Genomic DNA, 25,572 nt, shown 5'->3' with positions numbered 1-25,572 from the left:
TTCAAATTGAGACACATCCAGACAATTCTTAATTCTTATTTAAGATAATACTGACTTAACATTATTACGGTAAAAAAAAAAAACATTATCCTTGACATATTTGTAAAAGAATCGCTAAATAAATAACATTTTAAATAAATATCCATATTTGAGTTAATATACTGTAACAGATGGCACCCAACGTCTGCACCTAACCTCCCATAAATTAATTTCATCAGTTTAGTTTGAGCGAAACTAAATGTTTAACCAATTTTGTATCAAGCAGAATGTTATATTTTTGCAAAATTCTTTAAAAAACAATTATTTACTTTTTTACGGGTGTGGTAATTTTAATCATTTTAAATTTTTTTTAAAGAATTTCAAACTATTTATTGCTTATTTTTAACACAATATTATAAGGGGTTTGTTTTGGGGTTTCTTGTTAATAAAAACATGTAATTTAATTCTCATATTGACATGCTCCCAAGATAAAGAAGACATTGCATTACAAACTGCCACCAATGGAGGATTAACCCTTTAGTTCCCCATGAATGGCAAAACACCTGTTAGTTTACAAGCAGATCACTTGTCAGTTTGTGTGGTTATTGTGGCAACATTGTAGCAAACAGTGGATGCCCCAGGGGGGGTGACAGGTTGGGCTTAGACACTGTCTGGTTAGGGTAAGAGGGGATTTGAAAGGACAAAAGAAGGGGGGTGGGCAGGTTTTTATCTGATACTTTGAAGGGTTGGATGTTCCAACAGCCCTGGCTGGGCATCTGTGCAGATCTGCTCCTGACAATACAACTCATTAGTAATTCACAAGCAAACAACCAGCTAGGAAGGGAAATGTTACCCCTTGTAGCTTTCTGTTTAACCCCTCTCCAAAAAACAACAGGGGCACAAAAAGACATCATAATGTTAAAATCCCCATCCAAACAGGGGCAAATCTTCATATTATGTGATGTATACTCAAAATCAAATAGAGTTTTCTAACAATGTAAAAATAACTTTTAATAAATAAGTAATTTTAACCAATGCAGCTTGATCCCTGATAAAGAATACCCTGTAAAATTGTCACGTTGTTGCAATGATAGCTCTGTTTGCTTTTTTACTTAATTTACATCACCAGTGACATTTAATAGAACCATTAATTATCATAATTACATTATCTGTTCTGCTGCTGGTATAACATAAGCTTCAATTTCACGGTCTGTCATTCACTGATTTGCTTATTTATTTGGGTAAAAGCCATGACAAATTGGTAAATTTGGACAACCCACCCAAGGAAAAGACAAATTCTATATATTTATATAGATATTAGATATATTCTTACCTGAGCTGCTGGTCAGACCAAACATACTTGAAGACTTCTGAGTGTTTGTCCTCATTTTATCCAGCAACATCTTGAGAAAAATAGAAAATCTTGTTTTTTGCTTCTGTCAAATAAAAAAAAAAAAGGAATCTCCAGGTATCAATGTTCTAGCAAAACAGCTTTAATCTGTCCTAAAATTCTGCAAACTGTATTGGAGAACACATCCCTCCCTGTGTCCTAAATAGCCAAATGAGGAGTTATCTGGACTGGTGAAACCCAATATACTTCTTAAGTAACTGAAGATGGAGAGAGATCCTACTCCAAGGCTTGTAAACTGTGAGTTTAACTAAGAGGCTTCCAGGTTGTAAGAGGTTGCTTGGGGGGTGAGTGGATGGTGGGGAGATTGTTGTCCAAGATGCTGATGTCCTGTTGGAGTGGAGGATGAGGAGCAGGGCTTTTTTTAGAGAGGAGAAGTGGAGTGTTTGGTGTCAGGTGACCTCTGTCTTCACTTTGCTCCTTGGCTCAGCTCTCAGCTCTGTCCATGGTGCTGAATGGACCCTTTAACCAGGAGGGCATTATCTATAGTGGCTTCTCCCCACATGCTACATACCCATACACGTGTCCAGCATTCACTCCAACACAAAGGATTCAGAGGGGGACACCACGTTCAGCTTATTGTCTTTATGCAAATGTCACCCTTTCGTTAAAATTCATGTCTTTTGTCCGCTTAACAAAAGTAACAAAGCACTTTATTGTGCCTTCACCCCATTCACTTTGTCTGTTAGAGTTGTCTTTCAAAATGGGAAAAAAAGGGGAAAAAATACTTTTTTTTCTGTAGGGATTACATTTGGTTTAAGTGCCACTTTTTGTATAGTTATCATTATTTAATGTATTTAATATATTAATATATACATATTTTGTGAATATATATATATTCAGAAAATAATCAATTAAATAGGTAATGTTACAGTGTGGGAAAAAATATGTTATTATATTATTATATGTATTTATACTATTTCATTTATGTTATTATTATTTGTTATTTATTATACGGTACATTCCCAAATTAATGCTTTAAATTTGAAATGTTAAAAACATATATTATTAGATATTTTTTAATATATTATGCATAAAATAAAAAATGTTAAAAAAACATACTCTTATATATTTTTAGTTGATTATGCATGAAATAGGATATGTTAACAGTGTTGAAAATGAGTAATGCAATTATATTTCTTATCCATTTTCCATGCATTATTGTGTTTTGTGATTTATTGAAAATATAGCTTATTTAATAAAGAGGCACACATATATTTATTAAATATATAAAGAAATCTCGAAATTGGCTAAGCCTGCTAAGAATATATATACATATGAAATATCTGTATAAGTCTGTCTATTATTATATAATGGGCGTGTGTGCATATATATATATATATATATATATATATATATATAAGGTGTATGCAAATGCGAGTTTATGCAAATGTAATTAATTTTGAATTACGAAAGAGTAGATGGATGTTTTATCATTTTTTTAATCGAGAGCCAATCAAATAAAAAGCAAATACATATATTGTGGAATATTTACATTTTCAAGGAATTATTATTTTCGTGACTGTAAAAATGTATTTCTTCTGAATTATCCGTTTGTAAGATCGAGCCTTGAAACTTCCAGTACAAAAATATTATTCTGGTACTTAAATAGTTAATCTATATCACCATAATCAAATTACTCATCTGAGTCCATATTTTATTTTAAAATAACTCACAAGAAATTAAATTTAAATTCCATTTAAGCTTATGTCTCCGAAATAAGGAAATCTGGTTAAATGTGTCTCTCATTAATATGTTTTGCAGTCATTAAGGATTAAGGATTTATCTGTTTTTCCTTAAATTACCAATATATAGGAAATGGACGCTTAACCTAATGTGCTATAATTCATATTTTTTTCCTGATTTAAACCTTTATTTTAGACACGTAGAGGGGTTAATTAGATCCTGGTTAATACTTTATATTATTTAGGCAATGTCAGTGTCTAATACTTTGTAGCATAATGGGAAGAAATATAGCTTAACCCCTTCTGGGACATACATTTCCAATTTTCAATCCTATGCTGTTTTAGTTTAATTAGACCAGGTAAATTTTGCACATTACCAGTTAAATTCTTACTGGTTTCTGTATGGGCTATAAAATGAAACTGCCTTGGAGACATGATTTATATTTTTCAAAGTAAGTATATTTAGACGTTTGCAAAAATAATTAATAATAATAAATAAAAAATAAGATAAAAACAATATTAAGAAGGACATCACACTCATAGAAAAATAAGGATTTTTATTTTTGATATATACAAAACACACTCTTTGCAGTAGATAATGGCTTCCAGTATCCAGTAGGAATGAATCGTGGCCCCCTATGCAGAATAAGAGAGTTTACTAGAGTCTTTAACCCCGACAGAGCAAGCAACACTGAAAGGGTTAACAAGAGAAGGTTGACCAGTGTACTGTATTTTCTTGAGTGACAAGTGGACTGTAAGTGAAATAGTTAACTCCCAGTATACCCAAGGGGGCAAAGGGTTAGGTAAACCTTGCTGTTTAACCCCTTAAGGGATGGGGCAAGGGGAGAGAGAAAGACACCGATTGCAGTTGGCAGCCTGGCATTTAAAGCAGGAGATAATTATGGTTGTTATAATTGAGCTTGGTAATCTGGAGCAATCCTTTACCTCCTGGTTTGAGAGGATTACTCTTTAATAAAAGCAGATTAGGGGAAGGCTGCAGGCACTGGCTCTGTCCCTCTTGGGGTAGCAAAGGGGGGAAATAGCCAAAGCACTTGCTTATCAGGTTACTGATTCTGTCAATTTTATTGAAATTATTGAAAATCAAATATTTTTGGGGGAGGTTTGTGCCTGTAATGGAATGAGACGTTCACATCACCACTGCTTAGACTGTAAGCTCTTTGGGGCAGGGATGTATTCATCAGAATTGTACCCAATGGCCTATTTCTGGCAATTGGCCCAAGAGGGCGCCTTGGCACTGGAGGCTATGGGGCTGTGTTGGGTTGGCGCATGGTATCAGTGGGTTGGTTGGGGAGCCCAGAGATCTCTCTTGCAATGGGTTCATTGAACATTGGCACACAGGGGAGAATTATCACCCAGTGGGGCAAATTTGCCCCCAGTTCTGCAGCAGAAGGACTGCAGCACCACTGGACCAGTCAACCTAAGCCCCTTACTGTAAATATGTATATTACTGTAACCAAGTACACTAAATAAAACAACACATGCGAAACACACACTGCATATCCAACCATTGGCCCCACTTACGTCATCAGGCGGCCGCTGGCCTTAAAGTGCCAGGACCACCTTGTGTCCGCCAGTCTGGCTCTGATAGAGAATTATGCCAAAAAAAATCACACCATTGGTTCATTTTATTTCATTTAATACGCAGGAAGTTGTTGTCGCTCGTCTTAATGTCCTTCCTGTCCTGCAAGGGTGCAAACACAGAGAACAGGAAGTTGAGATGACTGCTCACACGGCGAGGTAATAAAATATGTTGAAATTACATCCTGGGTTCTATAACCTATAAACAAGATTCCAAATACACAAGAGGTGTAAAAAAGTTAGATTTAGGAAATGGCTATTTCTCTTTAAATGCCCCTGTAGGATTTGTTTGGGGAGAATTTGCCCCTGGGGGGGTGCGAGGTTCCTGTTCAAAATGGCAGACAGTATTTGGAATGGCGTTTACTATTTTACCACCAGGCGAGAGAGGCTCATAGAAACGATAGGAAACCTGAATTATAGGCATATAAAAATATAAATGTTTGTAACGCAGTGTTCCTTTAAATATATTTTTAACCCTTTACATATAGGTTGCACTTCCATGAGGCTTCACCAGCCACTGGCGCACCGAGGATCCATGGCAGGCATCACGGCATCTGTCGTTTAACAATGAATGGAGATCTACGTGTCGGTGGTCCAAGTTCTCGGACATATAAAGTGGGTGGCATGAGCTGTGATGTCATAACGCAATGTTAGGTATGTTCAGTCTTGGCCAGCAATGGCTGGTTGAGTATCGCACGATCCCATTGGCTTTCCATAAATGCATCTGTTGGCTCTTCTTGGAAGCTATGTATAACGCGTGTCCCTATAAATGTAGCAAAACGTAAAGCGTACGGCCCCAGTGTTCCTCGGAAGGGCCGCAGGTTACATTAGATGTGGCTGCGCAGGAAGATCTGTTGGACTCACCTTGTCTCATTTGTTGCAAGACACAAGCCGCGCGCTGCTAAAATGCGACAGATGGCTCGCTTACTCATTTTTCATCTGGGTATGTAAATCCTGCCTCACCCCCCCCCTTTTATTTAACTCTTGCACGTCACGTAAAGTTCTGCCATGTCCAATTTCCATTGGCGAATTAAAACGCCCACTGGAAGTAGAACGCGTAGAAGGTTTTGTGGTCTGTGCTCAAGATAAGAAGTTTGAACGAGAGATTTAAAGGGGACGCGTCTCCGGCAGAAGTTATTTTATTACATTATTATTATGAGCATAAAAAAAAAAAAATCTCCAAAAACTATATATTTATATATTTGATTTATTTTTTCAGTAAAATTCAGCAGAATATTATTGGAAATCAAAAATATTAAAAATAGATAAATACATTTTTTTTTATAATATAATCATCAAAACGTAATATATTTTTTTTTACATTAACTTGAAATCATAAATAAGCTGTTAAAAAAAAATGTTTATTTTACACAATTAACTTTGTTTTATGTTGAATAAAAATGAGCACTCTCCCCGACCCCGCCGCTGCATGTTTTAAGCCGTGTAAAACCCGCACCGCGCAGGGCCTATAAAATTTCACTTACGGTAGATCGGTTTTCATGAATATTTGCTCGTTGTCTTGGTTTAGAATCCTAGTTGCCATCTGCTGGTGAAAGCAAAACCTTCTGCTATCTTCTATTCCGAATTGTAACACAACAGGTAGTGCGGCGGGGGGGGGGGGGGAGTTATACAAAACACGTCGAGTCTTAGGAATTTTTATTTATCGAAGGCATAAGATTTTAGACGGTAAAGCAAAAAATAATAATTTGCTCCGATTTCACATATATATTAAAAAAAAAAAAAAATGTGCATACATACACGCCGTAATGAAGAAAAAAAAATATAAAAATACATAAATATTTAAATTAAAAATCCATAAATAAAAAAGTGATTACGTTGTGGATTTGATACAGATCTGAAATTGTATTTCATTATAGCGATTGGGTGATTTCTGGGGACGTTAAATTATTTTTAATGCTCTAGACACCTCTTATCGCGAACCTAACCCCCCCCCACCACCAAGGACCCCTTGCCGATGTTGCCGTAGCCAAAGTTATAGACAATTACAGGCTGTAACATTCCAAATGTGTAGTTTATTGACTTCTGCGGAGAATTTATTAAGAATATCTAGTAAAAAAAAAAAAAGTAAAATAATGAAAACATTATGCTTTGCCCAAATTTGTAACGATTACAGCCCAACATTAACTTTTATTTTTACTTAAAAGCATTTACCGTTACAAAATGAGTGCAAGAAATATAAGACAGTTGCATAAAATGTCACACTTTTCCCTTATAGTCCTGAGATTAAAACCCAAATCAGCGAATCACTGCGGGGGTTTCTAGTTTTTAACTCTTTATGCCAGCGGGAGCCGGTGAAAGCCCCACCATACAGCGCCGGGCAGCCTAAGCAGCCCCCCCAACTCGTTCGCGTGACGAGATACGGGTGACGGCGCACAGTACAGGACATACATTGAGCCGGCGGTATGGCACGTCGAAGAGACGGCTGCATTATTAATGATCCACGCTGAATATTAATGCTACGCCAGATGACAGGTGAGTGCCTTCAAAAGGTGGTATCGATATACAGAGTGAGCACTTCAGCTCAGCATCTGCCCGTCGGAAGTTAGATGCCGGCAGCCGACAAAACCCATTGTTTGGGTCGGAAAAGACAATACGGTTCTATTTCTGCGAACGCGCTCTTCGCATAGGTGGCTGGGGGGCAGGGAGATCAGCCACCTCCCAAAACTACACGGTGTCTCGTTTCATTACCAAATTACCATTCGCACGAAACGAGAAAGCTTATTTATTGCAGAGAATTATTCCAGTCTCGAAACGCGTCAGGGATCCTATTTTTTTTTTAAATCCGATGGTTCATTTTTTTTTTTAAATTCTAAATATTTTTTTAAAAACTTCCTGAGTACGTCAGAGGTACTAACCCCCCACAACCCCCCCCCCGCAAAAAAATTCCCAGCCGGTACTGGAACTATAATATAATTTTTAAAATAAGAAATTTATAAATGTATTATATTTATATGAATTATGTTTTTTAAATCTGATTTATTTTTTTGCAGGTTTTTTTTATCTGGTATTTTAGATTGGGTTTTCAGATTACTCTCTGCTTTTCCAAATTATTAAGCAGAGTTAATGTTCTCATCAAGAAAAGAAAAAAAAAACACACAAAAAAACAGTAGGTACAGCTCCATATTACATACCTCAAAAAATAAATTCTAAATTAATTTTCTAAGACCCTCTTTGACCAATAAATCGATAAAAAAAAATATAGTTCATGTTAGTTGTTCCAAAAAATGCAATACTACAGTTAATACTGGCATGTTTAACAAACAAAAAAAAAAGACACAAAAACTACTCTTATACCCCTCTCTATTTCCCAGATTAAGTTAATCCTCCAAACGCTTGCCCCGAGGCGTTGCTTGTTTGCGTCGGTAAACAAAGAGTTTGTTTACTAGTCAAAAGTATTCAAGTCCCTTTTAAAAACAACAACAAAAAAAAAAGGCATAATTGAACAATATACAAACGTCATTTCCTTAGATTAAATTGGGATTTAGAGTCCATAGAAAATTAAACGTTTTAGGTCTGCGTGTATAAATGTACACAATAAGACGTACAGGAGGAGTTTACCATCAGCTCGCCATCGACTCAAACAAAGCTTGGTTTATAGCAATAACAAAAGTAATACAAAATTTGACACTTTTTGGGTTTTTGGTTTTTTTTTGCATTTCCTCCTCGTTTACAATATTACAAAAAAGATCTCCTAAAAAAAACAAAAAAACGGAATTTAATTGGCTAAAGAGAATGCATGCAAGTTGAAGAATTTGGCAAAACCGGCGGACTGTGTGTGGTCCCTGGCAAATAGGTCCAAAGTCTACCTCGAGACCTTGGAGATACAAAAGTCACGAATACCAACAACGGGAAAGATCACGCCTCAACGCCTGGAGCCTGATTTGGCTAAAAAACATTCAAGATTTGGGATCTCGGCACTCTTCCCCGTCAAGAAACAGGGCAACAAGTAATGAGGCAGCTCGCGGCAGAGGCATAAACATTAAAAGGTCCGTTTGGACTGCGAGACCTGCCTACGTCCCGTGGCCTTGTTTGTTGTAGGTTTTGGCGAGACTCCACGGCGTGTCCCGGTGAGAGAAGTAAAAGCTTGCTTGTCGGGGTCCTCCTCCGCGTCACGCCCGTTGGAAAATAGTTAAATGCACCAAAAGCAGGACCTCACCCAGCCGTCTATTAGACCAGGGGCGTCCAACCTGCGGCCCTCCAGCTGCTGCAGGACCACACCTCCCATAATGCTCTTTCAGCTAAGGGGATGGCAGAGGAGTATGGGAGATGTAGTCCTGCAGCAGCTGGAGGGCCGCAGGTTGGACGCCCTTCCACTAGACGGTCTAATCAACGAAATACTTCCGTCACTCGCGTAACGGGGTGGGTTTTGTAAACATTTGACACCAAGCGGCCCGCGGAGCGACAAGCCAGGGAGCAGCAAAGAAACATGGCGGGTGGAATGATGACTCTCATACCGCTGCGAGCCGCGGTCTCTTTGGTACGTGGCCCCTGCATGCGCAGGCTCAGGATTCAGCAATAATAATGGAATTGTAAAGAAAATCACCCATTTAGTATAAAAGTCAGTAGTCTGTAAAAGTCTTCGTTTTTGGGATAGTTTTATACATAATAATAAAATAAAAAAATGCTATACGTGTGGCCGGCTGTACCTAAACCTCCACCTTCTAGAGCGAACTCTAAAAAACAAGTACATGAGCATCAAAAAGAGCATCGACGTGATGTATAAGACGACGCAAAGGCTCATATCTATGTTCGAGAACCCAAGTCCTAAGAAGCTGTGGGACTGGTTGCCCCCTCTGGGAGCAGAGCCTCCGTTTTTGCCCCCTTCAGGCTGAATCAGTCTATCCAAGTCCTGCGGCTTCACACCCTCGGCGGGTCTCGCGGTGGGGGGATCCGCGTTTGCATCGCCGTTCTGACGTTCTGTCTGCTCGGTGTTCGGATCGGAATAATTCAGCAGAATGTTCGAACCCCCGTAGTGCAGTTTGAGGAAAGCGAGAACTTTGGGCTCCTGCCAGCCGTCATCACCTTTCGCCTCTTCGCGGCAATCTGGGCAAAGGCCGGGGGTCGGCCACTGGACTTTAGGACTCTGGGCGTCTTCGCTTGGCGCGCCTGATAAGAACATGACAGCAGAGATGAGATTATTGCAACAAAGGGTTAATTTGAAAGAGAAGTAAAAAACAAACAAAAAAAAAAAAGTGTGGCGTTCACAAAAATTCTTTACAATTTTTTTTTTAATAGCGTCTAAGTGGAACCGCACCTCCAATAACCAAATCAGAAGGAACGAGCCTCTAGCGTAAAAAGTTTTATCGTAATACAAAGTTAAAGGAGTTTTAAAAGTTTGAACCACAAAAGGAAAAACTCATACATTTCTGCCTTCTGAACTGCCCAGGGGCATAAAGGGTTAAATAAACGTTGGGCGTATAGAATAGAGAAGTAGTTAGCTAGACGCACGGAAGCCGGCTTGTTCCGCCCCGGCCGTTATTCATGGGTTTACCTGGACGGATCGTTATGAGAAATGCTCTTTTGCGTAAATCTCTTACAGACACAAAGTAGCGAGTATTGCGCATGTTCTAATCGCCGTGGATCCGGGTTTAAAGCGTCTTTCTACGCGTATTAATCGCGAGGAGGATGCGAACGGCCAACACGATCCATTGACGTGGCGTTACGTGAAGACGCACCACAATTTTTACAAAGTTTCTGCTGTGAAAAGAACTCGGAGGTCTCCTCTTCATGGGGGAAAGGAGAGGAGACTGAAGGAAAGACCTCCGAGGTCCTAAAAGATTATGCGACTTCATCTTTTTTTTTTTGTTGGCCCAAAAAATGCTTTCAAGACCCTCGGGAATCTACAACGGTCTTCTGCCCCCAGATGAACCCCGTAGGACCTGGCGGTTAAGGCATGAACTGCTAAACTGCTGAGGGTTCAGCTCCGGGTTTCTAAGGGAAGGGAATGGCCGCCAAACCCAACACGGCCTCCAGAAAACCCACAGAAGAAAAAAAAACGACCCCGGTTCAGCTTAAACTCCCGCAACCCCCCGCAAAGCATCAGCTCGTGAAGCCGGTGACCTGGCGCCGGGCGAATGGAACCCACGATAAAGCCCGTTATTTACGAACGTACCAGCGAGTCTCTTGTTCACCGCGTTGTGTTTCCTCCACAGCCACAGAACAGCCTCGTCCGGCGACTTTATTGGGTCTCCCAGTTCCCGCGCCATGGCCTCGAAGTGCTGAGCACACTCGCGGCACCCGAAGAACTCCTTGATGTATCTCCTCATGGTCTGCAGCACGGCCAGGGAATCGCCTGCAAACGCTGGAGGCAAACAGAGACGGGTTGTTTGAGCACGGCACGAGCGCTAGCCCTCACTACACGAACGCCAGCCCCGCGGCGCCGTCCCTTAAAAATATTACAGAGTTTACGTAAAGAGAGAGAGAGAGAGAGAGGCGGACGGCTACTAAACCACGAGAGCGGAGGGTTCGGCGGCCGCGCTGGCTTTCTGCCACCGCCCGTTTTACTCCAATCAATGTTTAAACATCCTCTTGGTTGAAATGTTTTGCTGCTCCTTATCGCGAACGGAGACGGGAAAGATGAGAGGGGCAGGCGGGGATCAGGATTCGAGAACCGAGGCATTCGTTTCAACGCGGACAAAACAGAATCGATGTCGGAGATAGGCTGCTGGCACGGCGGCCCCCGGGGCGCGGAAAGAGAAGCTTTGTGGTATAACGGGGGTTAAACGCCCCCGAATCGCTGCACAAGGGGGGGGGTAAAACCGATCGAGGGATCCTAAATCAGATAACAGAGACCATATAATACACTATAATAACCTTTTAATTCACGGAACGTGGAGCAGCCGGGTAAAGGTGCGTTTTTTTAAACCTATTCCGGATGTTCAGAATTATTTAAAGAGCCCGCCTGAGATTTTTTGGGGGGCATTCTACGGAGAATTACACGGAAAATAAAACATTACTATGATAAAAATAAACAAAAATCTTAAAAAATAAATAAGAGAAACCATAGAGAAGCAGGCATTGTAGCATTCTGTGATTCCTCTCTATGGTGCTCGGAGTCCGGAACGATCCCACCAGGTCTCCACGATGCAGAAGAGGCTTTATCTGCTAAACCATGGCAGGACGAACCATCAGAAAAACAAACCGGTTATTCTTTTTAATTGTTTTAAGAGGGGGGGGGGGGGTGAATCCTTTCTTAAAATGCCTATGGAACACATTAGATATCGAGAGTCTGTACATATGGGGTACATGCATTGAACCGATAATACTCAAATCTGTTCGCAAAAAAAAAAATTAATAAATAAAATTTAAAAAAAAAAGGGAGAAAATGAAAAAAGTCTCTTTAGATTATACCGCCGCTCCGCTCTGACATCTCACATTAGTGATTGAGTAGAATCACATAAATAAGACACGGCTGATAAGATTAAAGCAGATTAAATACCAGTATTAAAAGAAATGCTTCAAAAAAAACTATTTTAGAAATAAATTAAAAATCTCCTCATCACTCAAAAACGCGGACGCTCGGCGCTTAGGAAGAAGAAAAAAGAAGAAGTTATTTGTGGCGGCAAAGAGTTCCCGGAGGAAACCGGATTAAATGTTATTAATACTTTTATTAAGTATTAATCCTGAACGCGTCTTTTTTTTTTTTTTTACGGAAAAGTCGTTAAAAGAAATGGTTTCGAAACAAGTTTTAATTCTTGAAAAATAGAATTTGTCTCTGTTACAGACTGGGGAGGGGCGGGGGGGGGGTTAACGTCTATTTACAGAATTTGGATATATGAATTTTTGGGGGTGAAAGTTGTTATTTTTTTAGGGTTTTATTATATAGAGCCATCATATTCCGCGGCTCCTCCAAGGAATTTTGCCGCAGATTGCTTAGAATTGGAAGAGAAATCCATCAAAAAGTTTAATGGTAAATTCATTAAAAAAAAATAAATATATAATATATCTTCCCCAAAGCGACGAGGATAAGACAGCCCACCGTCCTCTTGTTTTTCTTGGCTAAATCCTGGCCGGATCTTCTCCGAACATCTGCTACGTATCATTATATAATCCTACTTTTCTCCTTCCTCCCCAAACTCGTGCGGTTCTGGGCTCCCCTAATCTCTAAAGTGGACAATAACCACTAAAGCCCTACCTGGCGGGGAGGATTAGAGCCCAGCCGGCTTTTTGCTAGATGCAATTTGCTGGAAGATATAAGGAGAGAGGGGAAAACCTCTCCAAGACATAATCCAGCCGACTCCAAATGACCCAATTCTTTGCAGCGGAAGACGCCCTCGTCGCGTTTCCGCCGCTCGGAGCCGTCGGGGGGGGGGGGGTTATTGTCGAGAGGCAACTAAAACGAGCTTGTGTTACGCTAAACAAAAAACATGTTTATCTCTCGGCGAAAGATCATAGCTTTGTGTTTTTCTGCTGCCGCAAGACAATCTCCGTAGTGCGGGGGCATCTCCCTTATACATCTTAAACGATGCCTGAGAGAAACACGTGGGGATGGAACCAGACTGGTAAAAAATGGAATGGTAAATGCAGTAATCCAGTGAAGGAATTTAAACACGCATGGGATAGGTGGTAGGTAAGTGGAACAGCCTCCCAGCAGAGGTGGTAGAGGGTAATACAGTGAGGGTATTTAAACATGCATGGGATAGACATACGGCTCCTGAATCTAAGACGAGACCAACGACTGATTATGGTTTGTATATCAGTCCTATGGCTACAACGGTAGGGATCCAGTAGCCAGTCTTACCGCGTGCCGAGTGCCACCACTGGACCGGTCCGAGAGCCTTTTCAAAACTACCAATGGCTGCTCAGCTTTACCTCACCCCGAGCATCTCCCTTCCAGGATGGCGGCCATGATACTGTATTCCGCACGCGGACGGGACTTGCATCAAAGCCAGAACGCCCCAGACAATACTACCCCCTTTAACATTTTGGCCAAGGATCCTTGATCCTTCACCCCACCCCCTTTTATAAAAAAAGAAATCATTTATCCTGCTCTATCCGGAAATTCTAATACATTCGGCACATAACTTACCGGGAGTCTAGGTTTTTGCATAAAAATATATCTTTGGCGCACGATGTCGCTCGCTTGTGGCGGATTACCTGTGTTGGCCAACGCGTTGGGTTGAGTTGAAGCTTGGACGGTCAGCGTGTGGAACAATTTCCACAGAGAACACGGGTAGCCTCTCAGCTCCGGTCTACTGCCCCGGCATCCCACCCACTGAATCCGATTGGTCAGATAGATCCCCGACATCTAGAAAGAAGAAATACAGGTAGTCGGGTAAAAAAATGGTTTTCTTGGGGAGACAAAACGCCAACTGGGCTAGAACGCTGCCTACCAGGTAGGGGTTAATGGTTCTAATAACCCGACTTCTGTAGGAAAAGACCCATCAGGACGTCTGCCAACGGGTATTTTTTAGACCAATTCCTGGCTAAAACCAAGAAAGCCGTCGGAGCGTCGGCGAGATAAAAGAAAACGTACCCGCATTCGGTTGTTAACCAGATCCAAGATGGCGTCATAAGGGATCTTATCCAGAGGCATGGTGACCAACCAGTCCCGGAGGGTCTCCAGCAACTTCACGACGTGCGGGCGGCCTGGAAACAGCTAGAAGGCAAGACGAAAAACGGGCGTTAACGTGGGCATGACGGTAAAACAGAGATGTAACGGGGCGAGAGGCAGGTGAAGAACACAGAACAACAACAACAACAACAACAACAACGCGTTACATGACGAGAAGACGTTCACATATCACATCTTTCCAAGTGGAAAAGAGCCAATTCATCCAAAATCGCATTGATATATTTAGCTAATAAAGCCCTTAAACCCTGAACATTTGCAGTAGACGAGACCCCCATCTGTTGGAACGCAGCACCATTTTCCACAAAACCTGCTGCATTTAGAAACATTATATTTATATAAATAAATAACTATATATAAATAAATATATAACAGTCACATAACGTTACTATGTATCTGCAAAAGCCTTTACACACAAAAAAAAAGAGAAACAGTTAAAGAAGATGTCGCGCGCAAAGTATAATAAGTTCAGATTTCTTGAAGACGGTAACCGTATCCCCCCTCGATCAATTAGCTCCGTTACCGACTGCATTCACGTAATGAAAATCCTCAAACCGAGACGACGGACGCTCCGTTCTCAGGAGTTTCTAATCTAAAGGCTCTCTGCTACAATTTTAATGGGGGGGGGGGGGGGGAGCTAAAAAACAAAAAGCTAAAATAAAGCCCAGCGGGGTCCGTTTAGTTGTTGTCACCAAACAACTGTTTTTTCTCTCTCCTTATCACGCCGAGCCGACCCGCCGGCTGAGGACATTAAGACTAAGAGCAGTTAAAACAAATTGCATTCCGTGAGCGTGGATCCATCAGAAGGCACGAGGAGAGCTTTGTTTTTTAGGGATAATATGACAAGCAGATTAACGCGGCACTTTCTTCAAGAAACGAGGCCAGTGACAGATTTCTGGATTCAGCCTCCCATTGTGTCTAAGAAGCTGTCAGACGGACGCCTGACGCCCCGGCATTAACAACATTTTTTTTTCTTTTTTTTTTTCTCTTTCTTTCAATCTTTTTGGTGTGTGATATAAGGAGCCACCCGAACGGGAATCACGCTTCCTAATAAACACATATAGACACAGTCACCCCCCAGGTAAAAGCTACTGAAAGGAGAAAAGAGGAGAACAAAGGAAGGGAAAAAAGAAAGGAAAAAAGCAGAGAAGGGAGAAAAAAAAATAAAGGAGAAATAGGAGGAGAAAAAAGGAGAAGGATGATTATAATAATAAAAATAATAAATAATAATAATAATAATTCATGGGGTAAATAAATGCCTCTGAGTCTGCTTAGGAAGAAGGAAACGTAATAATTATACCGTAACTGCCACCAGGAAAAAGCAACGGAATAAACCGGTGAAGATTGGAGCGAATGCCACCCCGTAGCGGTCGCGGTAACCGTTGGAGGTTTAAAGACTGAAATAAATATATGTTTGTCTCAGCCGTTATTATTATTATTATAATTAATGCGTTTAATGTCCTAGGGATCCACAGCCCGCCCGGCACAAGTGAAACCTTCCAGAGACAGGAGCCGTAAATACAGCCGTTACCGGCTCGCTCAGTTAACGAGAAGGAAGCCTCCGATCCTGAGAGCACAAAGATGGCGGCCCCTGCGGCGCACACACAGGAGGAGTTTCTAATACATTTATATTGATTATTCTAGTATTTAGACAGCAGAATGTGTCAGCGTGTGTGTGTGTCTGTCAGCGTGTGTGTGTGTCTGTCAGCGTGTGTGTGTGTCTGTCAGCGTGTGTGTGTGTCTGTCAGCGTGTGTGTGTGTCTGTCAGCGTGTGTGTGTCTGTCAGCGTGTGTGTGTGTCTGTCAGCGTGTGTGTGTGTCTGTCAGCGTGTGTGTGTGTCTGTCAGCGTGTGTGTGTGTCTGTCAGCGTGTGTGTGTGTCTGTCAGCGTGTGTGTGTCTGTCAGCGTGTTTGTGTGTCTGTCAGCGTGTGTGAGTCTGTCAGCGTGTGTGAGTCTGTCAGCGTGTGTGAGTCTGTCAGCGTGTGTGAGTGTCAGCGTGTGTGAGTGTCAGCGTGTGTGAGTGTCAGCGTGTGTGAGTGTGTCAGCGTGTGTGTGTGTGTGTCAGCGTGTGTGTGTGTCAGCGTGTGTGTGCTTTAGGCTACCCGCTTAACCAAAACCCAGATGTAGACTCCAAAAAGTCCTGTTCACTACAAGAGATATAAAACACAACCCCGAGCGATTCCCAACGCTTGCGAGCTGGGAATCCTGTGAGCCGTTGACCAGCCGTGGCCCTACCCGGTTCATTAGGGGTTAAAGAGGTTACGTACCTTGTAAAGAATGGTAATAAGATCCTTGAAGGTTTTTAGTTTTTCTCCTTCCAAGGTCTGGTGCGTAGCCAACTCCACCCGGAGCAGATAATGTAACCCCGACTCCAAGTCCGCCATGTATGTTTTAGATCTAGAAATATAAATGATACATTTTATGAAGATATCCGCGTCCAAAAAGAGAAGGACCCTCGAGAGACGCAGCAACGTCACGCAAAGTCCCGCAGCGTAGAACGCACGATTTTAATAATTCCCTTTCTCCGCGATTCGCACCGTTTTGTTGGTTTTGTAAAGTTGCGTGTCTTGTAACGCGCGTTCGCGGGGAAGCGCGGGGGTCTCGTTACGGGGTCGGTGTTTGCACCACGCTTACTTATCGAAATCCTTCCAGGGGTCCTTCTCTGCCCCATGCTCCTTGGCCGCCTTGGTGGGCGATACCGCCGGCAGCGACAGTTTCTTCCTCACGCCAGGCAGAGATTTCAAGTAGTCGGAAATCTGAGAGCGACTCGGGTCCGGACTGTACCCGGGGGAGGGGAATAAAAAGAATCAGGTTAAGTTCCGGCATTTCGACTTCCAATGTTTTATTACAAAAAAAAAAGCACAGAAGCCCACCCTGACGGAAACAAGCGGGACCGCATGGATCAAACGGGGCTCCTTACTCTGCCTATTCTATAGATCGCTATAGCATATATATATATATATATAAAATCACTCGCCAGCCCCTCTAGCTGACGGACCCCATTTGATCTTCCAGCGGAATATTCCAATCCCCAGGTGGGCGTCAGGCGCCTTTCAAACTGATTAACGATCTGGGTCACAGCCAGGGTCGCTTCTATAAGGGGCACATAAACTTAACCCTTGTATTTCATCTTTGAGACGGCATTCGACCTATTACCGCTCAGACCATTCGCTGCTTACATGTTAACGAATCCACGGGAGCCGTTCGGGTGGATCAGATAGCAAGAAGGCACCGAAACGACACCGAGATCCCCCAGGACGGCCTTGTCGGAATCCAGCAGTCTCGTCACCGCCACGTTGTCGTACTGAACAAGGTCCAACATAACCTACGGCAGGAGGAGACGCCATGTGAGCAAAACGAAATGTGTAACGGGGGGGGTCCTGGGGGTCTTAATAGCACATTAAAAGGGGGTGGGGGGGTATACCTTGCGTCCAATGTACGAAGCTGCACTTTCAAGGATGATAGCTGTGTAGTGCTCTTCTTTTTGGGTAATAAGAGCCGAAATCTGGTTTGAACTAAAATAAAAGAATTCAAAAAAATAGATAAAAAAAAACTGGAATGTCTGGGTCTTCAAACAATGTGCAAAAAACTCATATCGGTCAATAAATCGTTACGGGCCACATATTCTTTAATGCTTTATGGGACCGTTTAACATCAGTTTAGACCCTCCTCGGTCAGACGGTTCTCGCCACTGAGTGGCTGCTTTTTTTATTTTTTTTTAAATAAAAACTATGCAAGCTCCTAAAGGTAAATAAATAAAACCCACTTAATGGGGTCCAGAGAGGGGCAGGCGGCGGGCTTGTTTTCAGGGGGGGATGACTGCAGGAAATCTATAATCATCTGATGAACGGTGTCGACGTCACGATCAGAACCACCTACAATGGTTAAAATAAATAAATAATAATAAAAAAGAAGATAGCAGCAGCAGCTATAAATAGCGAAATTAGAGAAAATTATACATATCAGCACTAAACTTTCCAAATCCTTACCCAAAGCTTTTTCTCCCTGTGTAAACTCCTTCGTGAAAGCTTTGAAAAACTACAGGGGGGGGAGAAAAAAATAGTTCAGAAAAACAATAATACGCGGACGTGCGCGACGTAGAGTTCTATAAAGTGGAGCTGTCGCCATGGAAACAGAGCGCTCATGCTCAATTCTTCTAATCTGGTACTTCGACCCAAAACAGCTGCTCAGAAACAGAGGATGAGGAGTCCGTTACTAAAAGTTATTCTATATCCTTGGGGAAAACGCGGGAGGTCGCCGAGAAATAATACTAGCAGACATCAGAACAATACATCCCGTATAATATATACAGTGCCGTTCATATGTTTGGGGTCACTTAGAAATTTCCTTTTTGGGGGGGGGGGCACATTTTTCCATTAAAATAACATGAACTGGATCAGAAATCAGCGGAGACGGGGTTAATGTTGTAAATGACTATTGTAGCTGGAAACCGCTGATTTTTAATGGAATCTCTTTATAAGCATACCGAGACCGTTTATCACTCCCATCACTCCTGTGTTCCAACAGCCCTTTATTACTCCCATCACTCCTGTGTTCCAATGGCCCTTTATCACTCCCATCACTCCTGTGTTCCAATGGCCCTTTATCACTCCCATCACTCCTGTGTTGCAACGGCCCTTTATCACTCCCATCACTCCTGTGTTCCAACAGCCCTTTATCACTCCCATCACTCCTGTGTTCCAATGGCCTTTTATCACTCCCATCACTCCTGTGTTCCAATGGCCCTTTATCACTCCCATCACTCCTGTGTTCCAACAGCCCTTTATCACTCCCATCACTCCTGTGTTCCAACGGCCCTTTATCACTCCCATCACTCCTGTGTTTACGTTTAAAAGGATAATGGATGGTTAGAAACCCCTTTTGTGATTATGTTACAGAGAGAAATTTGCTCATTTTCCATGGAAACAGCTCAGTGACCCCAAACTTTTGAACGGCTGCGTCCCCGGATAAGGCGTCCATGCGCGGAGCACCGTGTCGGCATGAGAACGCTTTCCGGGAATATTCCCGCCACCGACTTTCTAATGTGGAAGCCGCAGCTTTTGTTTCGCGGCGCGAGCCAAACGAGCAGCACCCGGATTAAAGGGAAAAGGCGGTAATTATATATAATCCTCCTCGCCCGGAGACGGAGCGCGAAGGTCGCGCAAGTTCGCCTTTTCCAGTCCTGCCGCCTCTGTGCACGGCCCCTCCAGTATTTCACGGACAATTTTTTTAATTCAATTTTTTATTCATTTTTTTTTAAATATAAAAATTATTTTTTTTTAACTCTTACCCTAAACGTTGGATAAAACTGAACATTATACTTTTTGCAGACTTCAAAGTTGACTTCGTCGGCGCAGTCCAGCACCCCGATCCTGATCACGGGTTCCCAGTCTGCAAGGAGAAAAACGAAAACGATTTGACGCCGTTTCCTGCATAATTCATGGTGCCCGGCGGGCCGGTCGCATTATAACCGAACCCGCAGCCCCCCCCCGCCGTCTATCAGATTACCGCAATCCACGACGAGATCCGTACGCTCCGATTACCGGTTACTGAATCCGTGCGGCTAATACCCGGAGAATCATCTGAGCCCCAGCGGGTCAGAGGCTGAGATGGAACGGATGGAAGTTTTACTTTACTGAGAGGGTGGTAGATGAGTGGAACAGCCTCCCAGCAGAAGTGGTAGAGGGTAATACAGTGAGGGTATTAAACATGCATGGGATAGACATACGGCTCGACTAGATGGGGGCCGAATGGGGCCAATCTGCGGGTTTTTACTAAGTTTTGCCTGTTTTAGAGATGATGCGGGGGGGGCGAGAATAACCCATTTGCCGACATCGCGCAGGCAGCAGATATCGGAGCCCCCCGGCGAGCAGCTGAGCGCAGCGTTCGGTTGGGGCAGACGAGTGTCCGTGGGACAGATGGACAGAAAACAAAAGACCACCGCAGACCGTCCCACCTCCTACACAGCGATGCCCTCGCTAACACAACAAAGGGTCTGGCTTCAGGCGAGGCGATGCGTGGATGGCCGGCCTTTTTCCTCCCCTCCTCCCCTCCTCCCCCCGATGGCCAACTGCTCCGGTCCTGATGTTTGCCCAATCCTTCCACACAATGCCGGCCTGTTTTTGGTTGCACCCCGGGGGTCAAAGGGCGCCAGCTGGGATGCGCGGCATTCGTCTGCTTCCCCGACGCATGCAGAGGGATAGAGATACAGCGAGGGTGCGTTCGCTCCTAGCCACCAGGAAACCGCGGGGCCCCCGAGTTACTACATGAGAGCCACACGTAAGGGAACAGGTGTTTGGGACGGATCTACTTTCGCAAATAGAACCTTGGCTCCAAATACAGCGAATCAACAGCCAAAGTATCTACGCCAATCTACACCAAGGTGTTATCATAAATAAAATAAAAAGTTAGTTTTTTCCTCCCCAGGGGTAAAAGCAAAGCAGACAGTAATACAGCTGTGTGTCAGAATTCCAAAGGGCAGTTCGTCAGAGCTATTGGGGGGGGGTGCTGATGTCATGAGACCTGAAGATTATCAGGATTTGGAGAGCTCCTGGAACGGCTTTATAGCTTTTGATAACCCCCCCACAGCCGGTAGGCTATCAGGGGCCACAGAGCCCGGATCGTTGCCTCGTATTATGAACACGCGTCTCTTCAGCTGGTATTTCAGGTTTATCTACTCCACCAAAGTGCTTCGAACCACAATTAGCAAACCCTCTGGGTGCCTGATCACATCTGGACTACCTCTGAAGCTCTGGATTGCTTCGTAAACGCTCTTTAGCCATTAAAACACTTCGCAGAGTGAAACTCAAGTCACTTTTTGGAGTTTCTCGTTAGAGCGCGCTGGGTTGCCGGGGGTTACGAAGCTTTCCGAACGCACGCAGCTGTTGCGGTTTATAGTAAAGCGGGGAGATAAGACTCCTCGGGGCCGACTACGTGTCACAAACAAACCGGCGTCAGCGGCACGAGAGCAATGACTTATTTACCCCTTATTTACTGCCCCGTCTCATCACTGGGGTCACTATGCAGGGTGGCGTTTAATGCCCGGGTAGGCTTGTGCCCCCATCCTGCCCTCCTCTGGGCTGATATAGTAGCCAACTTCTTCAGATCCCTAACTGCCTCTCCCTGTCGTTGCCCCTACTGTGTTACCCCTGGCACCTGCCCCTCTTGACCTACCCCCTCAACACTTGCCCCATATAAATTAGCCAAGGCGCTGCCCTCCATACCCTTACCCCCCAGCCCCCAATCCCTACAGACCTTCCCCCATGCCTCTGCCCCCCTCTCACCCTTGATGTCCGCGGCCAGGGCCCTCCAGGTGGGGGCGTAGTTGATACAGTGTCCGCACCAGGAGGAGTAGAACTCCAGGAGCCAAGCGGCGGGGGAACCGTTCAGGGCCGCGGACACCGAGCTCTCATCCAGCACGGTGAGCGGGTCCTGCGGGCTGTACAGCCGGGCGGCTCGGAGGGGCCAAGCCGCGACCCCAAGAAGCAGCAGCAGGAGCCGGACGGGAGCCCCATCATACACGGCCATAGCGGCAGCGGCGCACTGCGAGTGACGTCGCCTAGGGGCGGGACCAGATGGTGGCTAGGAAAAAAAGGGGTGGGGCTTTGGCTGTGTGTTGGGCTGTAGGATGTATGTCTGTTATATATATATACTGCCCTGTATAGGATATGTAATAATGATATATACTATATACTGCCCTGTATAATATACTATATACTGCCCTGTGTAGTATATGTAATAATAATATATATATACTATATACTGCCCTGTATAGGATATGTAATAATGATATATACTATATACTGCCCTGTATAATATACTATATACTGCCCTGTGTAGTATATGTAATAATAATATATATATACTATATACTGCCCTGTATAGGATATGTAATAATGATATATACTATATACTGCCCTGTATAATATACTATATACTGCCCTGTGTAGTATATGTAATAATAATATATATACTATATACTGCCCTGTATAGGGTATGTAATAATGATATATACTATGTACTGCCCTTTATATATATATATAGAGAGAGAGATACTGCCCTGTATAGTATATGTAATAATAATAATATATACTGCCCTGTATAGGATATGTAATAATGATATATACTATATACTTCCCTGTATAATATACTATATACTGCCCTGTGTAGTATATGTAATAATATATACTATATACTGAGCTGTTTAGTATATATAGTATAATATACTATATACTGCCCTGTGTAGTATATGTAATAATAATATATATACTATATACTGCCCTGTATAGGGTATGTAATAATGATATATACTATATACTGCCCTGTATAATATACTATATACTGCCCTGTGTAGTATATGTAATAATATATACTATATACTGAGCTGTTTAGTATATATAGTATAATATACTATATACTGCCCTGTGTAGTATATGTAATAATAATATATATACTATATACTGCCCTGTATAGGGTATGTAATAATGATATATACTATGTACTGAACTTTATATATATATATATAGAGAGAGAGATACTGCCCTGTATAGTATATGTAATAATAATAATATATACTGCCCTGTATAGGATATGTAATAATGATATATATTATACTGCCCTGCATATATATATATAGAGAGAGAGAGATACTGCCCTGTATTGTATATGTAATAATAATATATACTATATATTGCCCTGTATATATATATATATATATAGCAGTAAATATACATATATACTGCCCTGTATAATATACTTTATACTGCCCTGTGTAGTATATGTAATAATATATACTATATACTGAGCTGTTTAGTATATATACTGTCCTGCATGGAATATATACTGCTTTATTTGAAATATACACTTAAAACCCAAAAACTTCTGCATTAAAACAATGTATGTAGAAAGGTTAAAGCGCTGGCCCTGTATTGGGAATCACAAGAATTCCATCAAACATTCCAAATGATTAAATATTCTGGGGAAAAAATCATTCATTCAAGTAACAGTTTTTGTGACTTCTGTAGGAATATAATTGAACTTTTCGGTAAAATAGTTTTTTTTTCCCCTTAAACAAAATTCTTTCATTTCTTAATGGGCTCATTAAATGTACGAAGCAAGATTGGCTTAACATGAAAGGAAGGTTAATTGCCCCAAAAGATGCAGTTTTTTTGTTGTTGGGAGAGACGCGCTCTCCTTGAAGGATGATGGCCCCACTCAGGGACGTTCCACTCCATCGATCGGAGTTTCCCGTTGACCGCAGCAAAGCCAAGTGGCAGATTACACCTTGAAGTAATCTTGATATTGAAGTCACACGGGGGTCAGTACATCTGACGGGGAGACCACTTTGCTTTCCGCGTTTGATGGTATTACGCAGATAATGTAATGGTTTTAGCCAATTTTTAGCTGTTTAACCCCTTTTAGACCAAGTCTCACAAGTCTTCAAGTCAAACCGATCTAATACTAGCTGTAAAATTAATTCTAAAATATTTTCCATACCATCTTTTTATATAGGACCCTGTGATCGAATATCTAGAACCTATATATATATATATATATATATATAATTTTTTTTTATTTTGTTTTATTTTAATTTTTTATTATAATTATTATTTTTTTTTAATCCTTAAGCTTTTTTTTTCTTACTACAGAAGTCCAGAAAAAAATTACCAATTTGTGTAATAAGTTAATTGTCATCATGAGAAAGTAAAAATAAATGCTTAAAAAAATTGACCCAGCAACAAATAAGAAAGCAAATTTTTATTAAAAAATAAATACTCAGATAAATAAATTGTGATAAAAATATAATAACAATGCAAAGCTTACATCATAGAAAATTACTGCTTTTTTAACACACCACACACAAATTTAAGTGAAAAAATATATATATATATTCTGTATGTTTTTTTTCCCAGTGAAAGATTTATAAAATATCGGTTTATAAAGCGAAAAACAAATTAATTTATCGAGAAATTAAGATTTTCTGTATCAGTTGCCATTCATTTTTTTCTATTTGTTTTCTCATTTTTATAACTAGCAACCAGTTTTCTTGACCTTACTGTGATGCCTCAGTTTTTATTTTCCAAAAAAATACAGAAAAAAAATGCAAATCTTTATAATTTTCCCAGAATAAATGTAGGAAATAAAACTTTAAAACATGTTCCGTGTTCTTTCATAGGTTATAATTGTAGACTCAAAATACCAATAACATTGTCCAAAATATAAATTAATACAGATTAAGTGCAAATCTATAAAGAGACTTTATATTAATAAATGAATGAAAAAAATAATATTTTATCATACTATAAAAAAATGGTAATTTTCTGCATGATTTGGATTATTAAAAAAAAAATAAAAAAATTCTGCCATTTCTTTAATTATTGCTTAGTCCGGCTGATCCGACAACCAGAAATTAAGAAAAAGACACTGTTTCCTCCATCTCCATCTCAAAATGCTATCTTGCTCCAGGCGCTCATCGTTGTATAGGTTGGTGGGTTGAGGGGAGGAAGTACAGTGTTTTTTTTAAGTATGCTGTCCCTTTAAGAAAAACTACAGCATGACTGAAGAGGAGACTGCTGTGCAATGAAATCTCGCAACAAGTCAAAGGAAAACAAGTAGCTTCTGGTTTGCTGTTAAGCATGAACTACCATTTATTTAACTGGGATCTCAGTGGTGTCATTTACCTAGACCCCGGCGCTTCAATCCTTGTGTTTGGTCTTCTTCCAGTAAATGTTTCCAATCAACTTCAAAGAATCGGCCACCAGGCTTTCAAAGATGGCAGCCGCGATGCTCGTTTTTTCAGCCCCCTTTTCATTTCTGAAGGTTGTGTCTTTCATGCCGTCATTGTGCATCTTCTCAACCTACCGGAGAAAATGATCGTATGACATCATATATAGAGCTGAGGAACGTTCTCTTAATAACATGAGCTGAGGAACGTCCCCTAATAACATGAGCTGAGGAACGTTCTCTTAATAACATGAGCTGAGGAACGTCCCCTAATAACATGAGCTGAGGAAAGTCCCCTAATAACATGAGCTGAGGAACGTCCCCTAATAACATGAGCTGAGGAACGTCCCCTAATAACATGAGCTGAGGAACGTTCTCTTCATAACATGAGCTGAGGAACGTTCTCTTAATAACATGAGCTGAGGAACGTCCCCTAATAACATGAGCTGAGGAACGTCCCCTAATAACATGAGCTGAGGAACGTCCCCTAATAACATGAGCTGAGGAACGTCCCCTAATAACATGAGCTGAGGAACGTTCTCTTAATAACATGAGCTGAGGAACGTCCCCTAATAACATGAGCTGAGG

The 25,572-nt window shown here is 41.8% G+C and overlaps 1 protein-coding gene across 1 annotated transcript; it reads right to left on the bottom strand.

The window, feature by feature from the left end:
• Positions 1-9,316: 9,316 nt before the first annotated feature.
• On the bottom strand, positions 9,317-21,789 carry LOC149281857 (sulfhydryl oxidase 2-like). Its single transcript, XM_089499013.1, has 12 exons — positions 21,546-21,789; positions 19,553-19,653; positions 18,252-18,300; positions 18,029-18,137; positions 17,687-17,777; positions 17,442-17,587; positions 16,897-17,040; positions 16,530-16,659; positions 14,168-14,290; positions 13,789-13,939; positions 10,805-10,993; positions 9,317-9,798 (listed from the first exon to the last, which is right to left on the bottom strand). Exons 1-12 carry the CDS (start codon positions 21,787-21,789, stop codon positions 9,317-9,319), a joined length of 1,959 nt encoding a protein of 652 aa, XP_089355139.1.
• Between the last annotated feature and the right edge of the window lie 3,783 nt (positions 21,790-25,572).

The sequence above is a fragment of the Sceloporus occidentalis genome, unplaced genomic scaffold, assembly GCF_023333645.1.
Source record: "Sceloporus occidentalis isolate IW3139 unplaced genomic scaffold, rSceOcc1.0.p SCAF_127, whole genome shotgun sequence".
Classification (NCBI taxonomy): domain Eukaryota; kingdom Metazoa; phylum Chordata; class Lepidosauria; order Squamata; family Phrynosomatidae; genus Sceloporus; species Sceloporus occidentalis.
Note: the sequence above shows the minus strand (reverse complement) of the source record. Positions and strands in the feature narration are given on the sequence as shown.